General features: G+C 34.6%; 1 protein-coding gene across 6 annotated transcripts in view; it reads right to left on the reverse strand.

Moving 5' to 3' along the window:
* LOC128162380 (tubulin monoglutamylase TTLL4-like) overlaps positions 1–15,003 on the reverse strand; it is a 40,405-nt gene that overhangs the window by 22,822 nt on the left and 2,580 nt on the right. For 5 of the 6 annotated variants that reach the window (XR_008240645.1, XM_052825553.1, XM_052825555.1 and 2 more), the window contains exons 2-3: positions 8,690–8,963; positions 2,381–3,713 (exon numbers count right to left, since the gene is read on the reverse strand). Coding sequence is in view for 5 of the 6 variants with exons in the window: in XM_052825553.1 (XP_052681513.1) it covers positions 2,381–3,713; positions 8,690–8,852 (1,496 nt within the window). In the remaining variant the exon portion in view is untranslated. Of the gene's footprint in view, positions 1–2,380; positions 3,714–8,187; positions 8,224–8,689; positions 8,964–15,003 lie in introns of all 6 variants that reach the window. The other variant, XM_052825556.1, reaches the window with a different exon arrangement.

Genomic DNA, 15,003 nt, shown 5'->3' on the forward strand with positions numbered 1-15,003 from the left:
TATCAACAAGTTCAAGGAGAAAGAAGACAGCCTGCAGACTGTTATTTAAATTTACAATTAAAATTAATACATAATTTCTATAACTCATGATCAAAACATTCCAGCAAAAAATAAGTAGCCTTTAATAATCAAATCAAATATGCAGGTATAGATCCTATGAGTATTTTGATCTGACGGCCATATTTGCATGGCTACCAGCAAATCCAGCCATTTCATCCGAGTTTTTAATACGACAGGTCTACAGGTAAAACAGGTACAATTGCTTCATTATAGGAAAACAGTTCAATATCATTTAAATACATCTCCAAAATACCCTAGAGTTACCAGCTCCTCACGACTTTGACATTATAAAGACTCTAATGATCCGATTTTTAAGCCCTTTGATACCAACTTTAAAGATCTGATGACGTTATTGATACATGTATGTATAGATATATGACATGGGTCAAAAGAAACTGAAGAGTTGGATGCAGCATCACTGTTAAGTTCCGTAGATTAAACAGACTTTTTAAATAATTGTGATAAAGCTAGAGCATTCAATATGACCACAAAGAAACGAAAATTATGGCACGTAAAAACTTGTTCTGATGAAGCTTTGACAATATAGTTATTTTTGTAAACTACATGGTTACAGCTAAGCTGTATCAAAAGATGATGTTCTATTAAAAAAAACAGTAATAACAAATTTACAAAACATTTTCATGACAACTAGTTCATATACATGTATATACCAGTAACTTACTTTTAAAATCCAGACATCCCCCCTCCCAACCAAACCATTTTTTTTTTTAATTTACTTTAAACTCTGTTTATCTGAGCACTACTATTGCTTTGATGTGAAAATTCTTGCCATAAATCTTAATTATCTATATATTGTTTTGCAATACTGTAAATTCCTAATTAAACGCAAGGAATTATTATCCGCATAAAACTGAGAGATGCACATCTCGTGAATTTTAAAATTTCGCTATAATTTCTTGGACATGCATGTGTTACAGACAACATGACCTATAATAAAAAGAATTTGGCATTAGCGATATTTTGTTTTCACGATTTGATGAAAAACAGTTGAATCGCAGAACTGGGTGTTTTTTGCGTAAAATAAGGAATCTACAGTATATTGATTGTATGCATCCGTTGAAGAAAATTATTAAATTATGTTATTTTTAACACTTCTAAATACACTAAAATTATCTGGAGCCAACTCTTCTTTAAAACCTTAGCCTTATTACAGGAACCTTAACCAAAGGTGTTCAACTTAAACTCTGTCTTAACTAGCACAAGCTAGGAATCTCTTGATTATTGCTGATCCCGCATTTATAAAGTTTAATCCTTTTATGTGGCACTTTTCGAATAATAAGAACATAATACCCTATTTAATAATATTATCAATTGTAGCGCTGAAAAAATTTAATCCCTCAAGACTGCAAGATTACCTTAATTTAATGGTCTCATAAAAACGGTGCATTTATCAAATTGAATAAAACCTAATTGGTAAATTGACAATAGTTGGTTTTATAGTTTTTACATTCAATAAAGGAATAATATGTGCATATGTGGTGCACACTGAAAATTATTTGACCCGTAAAGCACATAAAATGATATTAGAATTACTTCAGAGAAACTGCATACGTGAATATATATACAATGTATATTATATATACCTAAAGTGTCGTAAAAAACTCCATACTGCAGGCATTGTTGCACAAAATGAGGTCCCCAAAAGACAAATGTAACCAAATTAGAACAAATCTCTACATTATGGGGTTGACCTCTGGGGGCAACATATGAAGTCACTTGACATTAATTCTAAGGACATTTGATATTATAGGCCAACATGCTCCGAAAGACATTCACAGTCCCAAACAATGACAACGACAATGTATAAGAATCTGAAACCATGCATGTATTCCGTGTAAATTGTCGTGTTTTAAACTCGCCTATTGTTCTACCTCAAACTGATGACGGGTTTTTAATCACATGCAAGCTAGCAAGATTTTTGCTTGTAAAGAAAAAATGTCTTTTTATGTACATAGAACTTAGTTAATATTGCTTTATTGTAATAGAAACAGTTGTATTCCAAATGCGCATTAGCAAGGTGCCATGATTACACCTTGTTTAGGGTAGACCATATTACAATTATTATAAATGAGCATAATTATTATGAGAAATAATTATCAGTACATGTAATTTGGAAATATTACTTGTAAATTTAACAGTTGCATATAATCATAATGAAAAGATTGACTCGAAGAAGCTAGGACGTAAAGAAAGAGCAATAGATAAACGGACTAAAAGATGGACAAAGCAATGAATAAAGGGACTGAAGGACAAACAGAGCAATGGATAAACAGATGGACAAACAAATATGGTAACTTACCCAGGTGTGGATCCATCTTCCTCCTCTTCATCCTCTTCACCGTCATCTTCAGTCTTCCCCACATCCACCTTATCCAGAATTTTCTTGTTCTTCGCCGGAGCCCCTAGTACAGGAGGCCTCTGCTCATGTAACATGATCTCCGATTTCGATTCTTTACGATAATATGAAGTACCGTTACCAGCCACTGGAGAAGAAGACAGCGATGTCTGCTTCAAATGAGTGGCCCAGGTGTCCGGTTTTGGAGGTTTTTTCTCTGAAATTGGAGTTTCCAGAGTCGCCGGTTGATGTTTTGATTTCTTCTCTTCTTCCTTCGCTGTTTTTGAGGTTGAGGTGGAGTTTGACTGAGGGTCCTTCACTTCTTCGTAAGGTTTTGTCGGCGTGTAGTTCATATTGCGTATTTTACTGGGAGATTCTTTGGTGGTACTGTTACTGGAACTATTACTGGACATGCCAGGCTTTGGTAGAGATGAGGAGGACGAGGAATGTTTAATGGTGGCCGGTTTCGACGAAGGGTTGGCAGATGGGACTACTTCTGGCTTGGACTCCGTGACTTTGGAGATGATGGTGTTGATCTGGGTCCCAAAGTTTGGAGGGGCAGCCACCTTTTGTATCACAGTAACTCCATTCATCCCCTGTCTGGTAATTACCTGGTCACCCTGTTGAGTCACTGTCTTTTGGGAGGCAGATTTCACCCTAGTGGTGGTGGACTCATTCTCAATGTTTTCTGCAATCTGTTTGACCATTTTCTTTCCACCAACATCACTGCTGGAACTTGATTTCCCACTTTGTTCTTTTATAGTTGTAGAACTACTAACACTTGGAGCCTCTTTTTGGAATATATGAGCCTCTCTTTGAAGCATTCCTAACTCCTTTGGCGGTGGTATATCCTTTTGAACCACTTTGGTGTCTTTCCTTACAGCACTTGGGGGCCTCATGAACGAATTCACAGGAAAAGCGGATCCTCCACTGCTGCTACTAGAGGCACTACTTGCGCTCCCCAACATTGAGGGAGAGGAAGAGGAAGGAATCCCAGAACTTGGGGAGGATCCAAAAGTTTTCACCATCTTCTGGTGGTTCTGACTCAGAAGATCTGACACAATGTCCTTGGCACTGAGCGGACGATTGTAAGGATTTGGGTGAGGAGAAGGTTTGGCTGTCTGGGATACGGGCGGCTTTCCGACATTGTTGGGAGAGATGTACGTCTGTCCTCCTTGTTTGTTGAAGGGGACCGGGGCAGGATTCGGATTTCGGCTGACCCTAAATGGGGTGGGTACCATGGGCGAGGTCAAGGCCGCTTGGCTGAGGTTGCTATAGGCACTGTTTCCATCAGGTCCTGAAAATTGAAAAAGAAAACATTACTTAGTACCATTAGCAATGATGGTGACAAGTAAGAAATTACTTGAAAAGTATCATAGAAGGAGTAAATTTGTCAAAAACTTCATTTTTTTTCCTGAAAATTTTGTCCAAAAAATATCTACTCGAAAAAAAAATTTACTGTACTTTAACACAAGAGTAATTTTGTTACATTATGAAAATTTTAATATTTCAAGTACATGTATAAACAATCACTATAAAGAGAGTAGCATAAAAAGTCCATATATAAATCCCTATATGCACGGAACTAAAAAACACACAGCGTTTCCCTACACGTTCTATTGAGGCTTTCACTCATCAATAAATGTAAAGCACGCTGGAAACACAGATTACGCTCCATATAGGATTTATCAAGGAATCCCCCAAAGACTACTTTGGATAATGGGGGGAATGTCATCTACAACATTTGTTTGGAAGGAGGGGGTTTGTCATTATAGGAAGCCATTGTCCATTACCGATTTTCTCTCTCTCTCTCTCTCCCTCTCTCTCCAGAAATCCGAGAAAAAAAATTCCTCTACTAACGTCTAGTCACAGGGGGCAAGTTAGCATCCGAAGTTAATTGATTAACAATTATCACAGATTTATGTGGATTAGATATCTGTCCAAACCTCGATAGCTCCGGCAGGAAATGAGCACAAATTAGAACCCCTGTCCCCCGAAAGATTTCCAATAAAAAGTCAATATTTTCAATTAACAGCACATTCAAGATTCATAACTCTCCAGTAACCCTCTCATTTTTTTCCCCTTGTCCTTCACAGCTTGTATTCCAGATTCAAAAGGCCAACTGGACAAGGAAAGACTTTTTTTTTTACCTTTTTGTATTTAAGACCTCTCTTGTAGCCAATGTTATCTGCTAAGATACATATAAAGACTCTAAGCTGGCAAGAAAACTAAACTGCATACATATTTAGAGTAAACCAACAACGTCTGCTGACAAAGACATTGGCATGTATTCATTTAAACTCGTTATTTGTTTAACAAAGTAAATAGAATTCAAATAATCATATGCAGATCAGTCTTGTAAAAGTGTCAGACATTGGATACTGAATCTGCCAAGAACATGCCCTGAAAAATCTACTTTGAAATTCTTTTTTAAACCCTGGATCCAATTCATCGAAACCTAAGACAACCTTGAAATGCTTTAAAATACATGTAGATACATGTCGTACTACCTTAACGAATTACTAATTCTGAAACCAGCTTTTTTGGAACTTACATCTCACAATTAGTTATTTCAGAATGTTGGTACAATCTTCATTGTATAATCATTATGATGGAAGATTCCAAAATATTTTGACCTTTGCAAGATTGAATATATTGATTAAAAAGCAGCAAAACTCTAAACAGGAACTAGATAAATAAACGATCTTAACAAATTTGAATCATCTTTCCAACATTACATATCTTTAAATTTCACAGAGAAGATTTATTACTACTGAACAAACAATATGGTAATGTGATAATATGATCCCATCAAAAAAAAAGATTAAACCTAACATTGCATTTACTAACGCACAGCTCTTTTATAACAGTAAAGTGGTGGTCATAGCTATTTTTAGACTAATTAACCTTCATTAAACAGAGATCTCTAAAATCAATATAAAAATATACCTTTTAAAACTGTTCAAATTTTAGAATTAAATTATTTTGATTTTTCTTTATCAAAAAATAGTTAATGGTTATCCTATTTAACATTTTATGGCAAATCCCATGGATATTTTGTTGACCATCTAGCCTCCTTAATCATGAAGTGACTGTCTGATTTCAGAGTGCCGTTCAGTACATATTTAAATTAAAACACTGCTGTAATGTCATTCCTTCGTTCCAGCAGTCTAAACTAAAAATTTTACCTGTGACAGTCCTATATTAGTGGGCTTTCAAATATCAGACCGTTACTCGTGTTTACAGTACTGATATCCTTCAAAGTCGGACTGTCTCAGATAAATCAACAATGAAATTCAAATAGTATGCAGTGTTTGAAGTACGATTTCTGTCTCAGCACTTCAGAATGAAAAAATATTAGATAGATCTTGGCCCCAACGTGCCTCGAAACTCTCTCATTTTTTTTTCATTCAGTCGTGAGAACTGTTTTCAGCATATATGCACTGCTGTTAATACTGCTGTAAAGACTGGAGACTAATATTGTTATGACTAGTTATCACTTCTTGTGTAGTAGTAATTACATTACAATTATCTTATTACGTAATAACTATTATCTTATTAGGTAATAGTGCTGTTACAGACCCCTCCACCTCATTCAATATTGATGAGTCTATAACCTTGACTTCCCACTGACAGATGTTAATGGACTATTATGATTGTACCTGTAATTTGTGAAGTTCATACACTTTATACCAGCTTTTATTCATGTGCAAGAAATTTCCATATGGTTCGCAAGAGCCTCGTCATTGCCATTATTTTTCACCAAAATCTTGTCCTTGCCAATTATGTATTTTTTTAAATAAGATAAGGCTCGATCACGAAAATTAGTGTTGCGAACCAGTTTATCTCCCGTAAATTGCTAAACAAAGTTGTCGTGAATAAAATTTGGTTTACAGTAAATTCATATCTGATTACTAATAAAACTGAATAGCAAAATCATCGTAAGTAAGTAAACATGGGTGCAGCGAGGATTTGCAAATATTATTTGAAAGGTGAGAATCAATGATAATTTTGAAGAGTTGGATTGTGTAAAAACGGACGAGATCCAAAGTCACTTTTACATGGATTTATTCATCGTTTTTTTTTTGTGAATAAATATCGAACTTGATAGTCCTTGGGAAAACTAAAAACTAATAAGTAATACTAGATCTGTTTGTTATAGTACTGACCTATTGCTATCACTTTCTGTTGGTTATAGTACTGACCTATTGCTATGACTTTCTGTTGGTTATAGTACTGACCTATTGCTATGACTCTCTGTTGGTTATAGTACTGACCTATTGCTATCACTTTCTGTTGGTTATAGTACTGACCTATTGCTATGACTATCTGTTGGTTATAGTACTGACCTATTGCTATGACTTTCTGTTGGTTATAGTACTGACCTATTGCTACATGACTTTCTGTTGGTTATAGTACTGACCTATTGCTATGACTTTCTGTTGGTTATAGTACTGACCTATTGCTATGACTATCTGTTGGTTATAGTACTGACCTATTGCTATCACTTTCTGTTTGTTATAGTACTGACCTATTGCTATGACTTTCTGTTGGTTATAGTACTGACCTATTGCTACATGACTTTCTGTTGGTTATAGTACTGACCTATTGCTATGACTTTCTGTTGGTAATAGTACTGACCTATTGCTATGACTATCTGTTGGTTATAGTACTGACCTATTGCTATGACTATCTGTTGGTTATAGTACTGACCTATTGCTACATGACTTTCTGTTGGTTATAGTACTGACCTATTGCTATGACTTTCTGTTGGTTATAGTACTGACCTATTGCTATGACTTTCTGTTGGTTATAGTACTGACCTATTGCTATCACTTTCTGTTGGTTATAGTACTGACCTATTGCTATGACTATCTGTTGGTTATAGTACTGACCTATTGCTATGACTTTCTGTTGGTTATAGTACTGACCTATTGCTACATGACTTTCTGTTGGTTATAGTACTGACCTATTGCTATGACTATCTGTTGGTTATAGTACTGACCTATTGCTACATGACTTTCTGTTGGTTATAGTACTGACCTATTGCTATGACTTTCTGTTGGTTATAGTACTGACCTATTGCTACATGACTTTCTGTTGGTTATAGTACTGACCTATTGCTATGACTTTCTGTTGGTTATAGTACTGACCTATTGCTATGACTATCTGTTGGTTATAGTACTGACCTATTGCTACATGACTTTCTGTTGGTTATAGTACTGACCTATTGCTATGACTGTCTGTTGGTTATAGTACTGACCTATTGCTACATGACTTTCTGTTGGTTATAGTACTGACCTATTGCTATGACTTTCTGTTGGTTATAGTACTGACCTATTGCTATGACTATCTGTTGGTTATAGTACTGACCTATTGCTATCACTTTCTGTTTGTTTTAGTACTGACCTATTGCTATGACTTTCTGTTGGTTATAGTACTGACCTATTGCTACATGACTTTCTGTTGGTTATAGTACTGACCTATTGCTATGACTTTCTGTTGGTTATAGTACTGACCTATTGCTATGACTTTCTGTTGGTTATAGTACTGACCTATTGCTATGACTATCTGTTGGTTATAGTACTGACCTATTGCTATGACTTTCTGTTTGTTATAGTACTGACCTATTGCTATCACTTTCTGTTTGTTATAGTACTGACCTATTGCTATGACTTTCTGTTTGTTATAGTACTGACCTATTGCTATGACTTTCTGTTTGTTATAGTACTGACCTATTGCTATCACTTTCTGTTTGTTATAGTACTGACCTATTGCTATGACTTTCTGCTGGTTATAGTACTGACCTATTGCTATGACTATCTGTTGGTTATAGTACTGACCTATTGCTATGACTTTCTGTTGCTATAGTACTGACCTATTGCTATGACTATCTGTTGGTTATAGTACTGACCTATTGCTATGACTTTCTGTTGGTTATAGTACTGACCTATTGCTATGACTATCTGTTGGTTATAGTACTGACCTATTGCTATGACTTTCTGTTGGTTATAGTACTGACCTATTGCTATGACTATCTGTTGGTTATAGTACTGACCTATTGCTATGACTTTCTGTTGGTTATAGTACTGACCTATTGCTATGACTTTCTGTTGGTTATAGTACTGACCTATTGCTATGACTATCTGTTGCTATAGTACTGACCTATTGCTATGACTTTCTGTTGGTTATAGTACTGACCTATTGCTATGACTTTCTGCTGGTTATAGTACTGACCTATTGCTATGACTTTCTGTTGGTTATAGTACTGACCTATTGCTATGACTTTCTGTTGGTTATAGTACTGACTAGGCCTGGTCACAGACTGGTTATACTTCAGTACTGGTTTCTGGGTCGTCTGTCGGAGAGGCAGCTGCTTCTTGAGGGACAGTTCCTCCAAACTGGCAGTCAGGTTGCTTATATTTGGGTCCCCCATTTTGCTGGAGGTCAAAGGCTAAAGGTCAAGGCAATTTAATCGGTTGGCAAGGTTCCATCCTGCTGCACTCTGCAGACCCCGGGTTAGTATTCAAGCCGGCACAAAGCAGGGCTGAAAAAAAATAATAAGGTATTTATAATTAATCATTAACACTCAGGTCTTTAAACCACAACAGCAAAATCCTGTGTCATTATTCTCGAGTTCATTTCATTTTCTGTGTATTAATACACAGGATATTGGTTTATGTATACCGAGTACCTTTGATCTATGGTGCATATAGTCATATCTTCAGCAATGCACTGATTTAAAACGCTAAAAACTGTCATTAGAGATTTCCTTAAAGAAGTCTTTTATTATTTCTACAAGATTGAACAGGAACTAAAATATATTTATTTATAGTTTTGGAGGGTTAACCATGCTAACCATTCTACAAGCAGATAGCTGGAAAATGGCTTTCTTCACAATTAAAACATCACCAGAATAAACTTGATATATATGCAGTAAAATAATGAAAAAAAAATGTCTTAACTTCCTTTAAAGAATTCTACCTGCTTCATATAAAATGATTTGAAGAAATTCTAATAACACTGAATAAATCATCGAAATTTCACAAAAATACGGACATAAAAATGTGGTTACACACATTTATTTTGATTAATACATTCTTAACTAAACATCCGTTTCTTGGAAGCTTGTCGTTAAGATTGGCTAGAAAATTAATGTTCAAAATGATATTAAGAAAGCATTCTCTATATATATATACTATCAATTGACACACACCTGATACCAAACAGGTATCAAGTCATTATCATAATTACAGGATTTAAAGTTTATAGGGAAATAAAAGCAGTGCATTACAGAAATCGATGTCATATCAAAAACCATGTAATATTGGCTAAGATATTCTGCTCCTCACTTATATTCTTGGAATTGTTTGGGTACATGTTACAACTTGATGATATAATTTGTTGATTCAGATATATATTACCAGGTAGTTAATAGCAATTAAAATATATATACTTAATATACTAAAGATATCACTAGAATCTGATCCCTTTCAATAGATATTTGCAAATCTCCCTTCCAGCTGCAACCCCCCCCCCCCCCCAAACCAACCAATCTTTCATAACAATACCAATCTTTCATAACAATAAAAACATGGACTTAAAATTGCTTAATTGAATTGGGGGGGGGGGGCAATAAACTTAAACAAAAAATTCTGAACACTTTTTAACTAAAAATATCTCAATAGTTTTGTTAATGCAGTAATAAATCAAAACCAGGCAAAAATATGCGAAAAGTTCATGCAACCCCTTCTCTTTCATGAACCAAGAAACCTGGTCACTAATGTTTGTTGACGTCCCTGTAGTCATTATGTGTGATTGTGTGCCAATGTTTATAGCAATGTCTGGTTGCCACATGGAGGAAAACCTCACATAGCTTCCAATAATACTTGTGCTTCGAGCTTTGAATTCGTAACTGTAAATATATGAGATACATTGTTCCTAACTGTCCCCCAAATTGCAGTGGTAAGGTGTTAGGTACACAAAAACCGTTTAATATCTCTCTTAGATCCCGTACACACATTTCGCACAATTAACACAAAGGCGTCTTTAAATCCCCGCTATTCTGGGCCCTGAATGCCGACATAATGGTCTAACACTTGACTAAATTAATTTTTATTTCAATGTTTACTCAAACACTCAAAAGAATCTCTAATATGAATTCAAAGAATATTTACACATACTTCCAACTGGAAATGAAACTTTTATTCCGTTATATCAGCTGAATTTCAATATTTTGTCTTTAAAATTCACTTTCATGCATCCACTAATTCAATCTCGTGAAAGTTTTTTTTAACAGTTATCACAGTCTCACAGAATTCAAAGACTTTGGCGATGCTTTGAAGCATGATTCACTTTCAGAATTGTAAGGAGCAGATGAATTCGGAACCATACTGTCCTAATATGTTATCAGCCATCAATATTTCAGATGATTTAATTTTTAGCTTGCATACATTCAACACTTATAATCTGAACATGTCACAGTTTTGAGGATATTACTCCAGAAAATGTTAAAATGCAACAAAATCAATTTCTCTCACACTTCATTTCCATCATCAAAATCAACTAGAAAAGGCAATGGATCAAACCACACAGAGATTTGCTAAACTCAGAAGTCCTACTAGGGTCGAATGAAATGATGAGACAAAAAAAAATACTGATCAAATTAATCCCTGCAAACTAATTCCTGCATCTTTTCACTACATGTAATAGAAGAGTTACTAATTCACAGTAACAAATTCATTCTCCTTTATGTAAACTATCATTAAAAGGAAATATATTTATAATTAAATTTATAAATTATATAATATAATTGTAAACTTTAAAATTCTACAATATTGTTATATGGTATATTAATTTATTCAGGAATCATTCAAACATGTAATATATAAACTTTATTATAAAAAAAAAAAAGCACCAAAAAATTGATAATTTTCATTATCAAATTATAACGGTTAATATCAAACATTAATATTCAGTTTGTTACTATTAAATAGTACATACCAATTTGTAAAGGGTTAAAACCTGGCAATAAAGAACACTATGGTCACTCTACTTTCCATGCTAGTATTACACCGACCACACGTACACTAGCACATAGACAAATCTAAATCCCTATAGACTGAGATCACAGAAACATAGCCATAGCCTTGCCCTCTCGTGTACGTACTTTTTAAAACGCTTATCCTTAATATTTAAAAATCCCCATATTCAAATTTAAAAAAAAAAAAATCCAATAGTTCCAACGGTCTTTGTAATAGCTAGCCTGTAAACCCTTTTTAAAGACTTTTATTAACCGGCACACATATATAAATTAAATGACAATGTATGTGTGTAGTTTATAATTTGCCCTTTTGTCTGTAAGCCAGGCCACTTAATTTGACATCTGCAAGCAAAAAATGTTTGAACCTACCAGTATGTATCTGTATGTGCATTTATATGAACATCAAATACATGACAAAACAGTTCAATAAAAGGGTTTGCGTAGGAGAAGGAAAAAAATTCAATCATGTTTCTTGCTCTACGATCTCTATCAGTTACATAACTATTAAACACACACTGAACAAGATGTTTTACCCACTTATGGGATGCGTCTTTCTCCAAAAATCAATCGCTCTTGGCATGCCTTGGTTTGGCATTAAGAATTCTTTCTACCTCAAAGATTCCCCTTAGATTCATCAGTACATGCAAAAGTCAGCAAGAAACAGGCAAATATATTCCTATGTGATTACAGAATTGATCAAATTTTTTATTAATTGTTAAGAAGTAAAAAAAAATTAAGTTTTTGTATATACTTATATTTTGCAATTCCCTGTTCATAAAAATCCTTTCTAAGAAGTTTCTATAACATATGTACAAGATATATTAAAACTCATATTGATTAAAAAAAAATTTTCAACTGCATGAGGTTACAGAAAAATTTGGTTAGAAGACTTCCTCAAACTTTAAAACCAATTATTTGGTTTAAATTGTAGATCCTATATAAATAGAGTTGCAATTAACACTGTAAAACTTGAAACATTATGCCGACTGCAATCGTACATATGTACATACATATCTTTCCGAATACGATCCACATCAAATATTTCTTACAAACTCCTTTTATAGTCACTTTCTTGGACTATTATTAAACACAGCAAGCTCGCAATTTCTTTTTATAGCTTGAAATAATTAAGAATTGATCAAGTGCAATGTTTTTTTGGGAGGGAGAAGGGGAGAAAATAAAACTCCATTAATTTAACACCATCGGATTGCGCCATAGATTAAGGATGGACGCTTGATGTCTGCTTGCTGTTGACGTACGGGTTATATAAAGCAATGTAATTGTTCTACCATTGATCGCCTCAACAATAATCTATAGACAGGTGTAGCTTAGCTGCCAAAAAAAGTGATAATGAAATCAACGGAATCCTCCATCTTTCCTATTCTTGGAGATTATAACGGTATTTTAAAGGAGTGTTATAAATATGGTGTAAATAAACTTCAAAATATATTTTGAATGTAAGATATTGCACAGATTTAACATCACATGATTTCATATTTCAATTAATATTTTGCTCCCACATGAATTATTGACAACTCTGTATTAAAAAAAAATCTTGACAAGGAGAGGACAATAATTAAAACTTTGTTCCTTGGATCGTGTCCTATAATATATCATAATATCTAATGAAAACATCTAGAATATATATATATATATATAAATGAGTTATTTCTTTATCATCAAAGGAGTACAATATCTTTTTTTTAGTATATATCCTACATGTAACTACCTTATTTCCAATATTTGCTTTCAACATTACACTTATAAATCAATACTATATAGCTCTCACAATCAACAAACAGTGCTATACTAAACCCTTAACCAATTCCATCTAATCAGAATAAAATTCTCTTTTCCTTTTTCTTTTCATCCTTAATCTTTCATAATAATTTTCCATTCTACAGTCTGCCAATGGCCAACCAACAGACTCTCACCCCAATGCTAGTAATTTATTAATGATTTTATTAATGCCCCAGCAAGTCTCCCCTTCCTTTACCCAGGCAATAAAACAATACTACAGGTGTCCCTTGGGGGCCCTTATGCACTAAGCTGCGAGTCTTGGTCTCACTTAGGTGTTGAGATGGTTATCAGAGAGAGCCTGCCATCCCCCCCCCCCCCCTAAAAACACCCCAGAAATTCTACCTAACTTGGGTGTTGGGTTGGCTGTCAGAGAGAGCCTACCCCACTCCATCTCCTTCACCCCCCCCCACCTCCCAAATCCAGGAGCTCTGCCTCATCCAAGAACTCTGCATCACTAGGTGTTGGGTTGGCTATCTGAGAGAGCCTGACCCTCCAACCCCCCCCCCCCCCCCCCCTATTTTTTTTAAAGAACTCTGGGTACTGTGGGGTTTATATCCTCTGATGAGAAAACTTGTTAGGATTACCTTTGTAAAGTACATGTAACACCTGCTAACAATTCAATAACCTGGATTACGGGTTATAACTAGCTGTATTGTGTATAGAAGATCATAGATGTAGCCCCTGAGTTATATGTTACACCTATCACAATCAAATTACCCGGATTCATGGCTAACTAGATAATAAGATCGTATTGTATTGACGAGATTCTACAGGGGAAAAAAATCATCTGACGTATTAAATTTGTCTTTGAAAGGACGCGATAGCTAGTGGGTTGGGGCTAAAACTGTATACATTTCTTTATTAAATTTCAAGTCATTTTCTTACTTTTAATTAATTAAATTGATCATCTTAAAGAAAGATAATTTGGGGGGAATGAAAAATTAAATGTTTTATTTAATATCAGCGAATTCATGTCTTTCGAAATAAACTAGCGCTACTTTACACTAACTAATGATCAATTACACAAACACTATATGATGCATTTCTCTAAATGGTCATAGCCCTTTATGTTGAATTTAAATCATATTCTAAGAAAACCTAAGGTTATTTAAAAGCTGTTCAATCTAGCCTAGCTGTCCACAAACTTGTTCCCAATAATGATGACTTAATTGTAGTCAGCACTGCACGGTTCAGACCCATGTTTGATGTATTATACATAAATGTTAACTAAGCTAGCACAACAATAAGTTCAAAACATCTAAAAAATGTTTAAATCTAAGTCGCTGCATGGAAAAAGGTACCGTGCATGTCAGCGATCTGACGTGCCAGGCGTAACTTGCAAGGCTTTTCTTCTTACCCATGAAAACCAATGTATTCAAAATGACCTTTTTCATGGTCACCAATTCAAAAAATTCAATACGCAAGCCAAGGTGACAATTTTCCTCTGCAAGCCATCTAGTTCATTCCTTGACCCAGAAATGAGTTCAAGGTCATTCATTTAGTTGGTAATTAGTGTATTCAATATACATTTAATCATTTATATTTCCATGCATGCTTGCTTTATCAGTCTCTTCATTCATTTGAATGATATCACTGACACAAATATTCATTTGGTATTTGTCTACGCGCTGTGGGACAATAGAACGATCATTCATTTAACGCGGCATTGTTTGCTATCTTCTGATTTCTATCGCGGTGTCAACAAAAACAGCTAGAGCTGACGTTCTTTAAAGGACTCGAAATC

This window comes from Crassostrea angulata, chromosome 9, assembly GCF_025612915.1.
Source record: "Crassostrea angulata isolate pt1a10 chromosome 9, ASM2561291v2, whole genome shotgun sequence".
NCBI classification, from domain to species: Eukaryota; Metazoa; Mollusca; class Bivalvia; order Ostreida; family Ostreidae; genus Magallana; species Magallana angulata.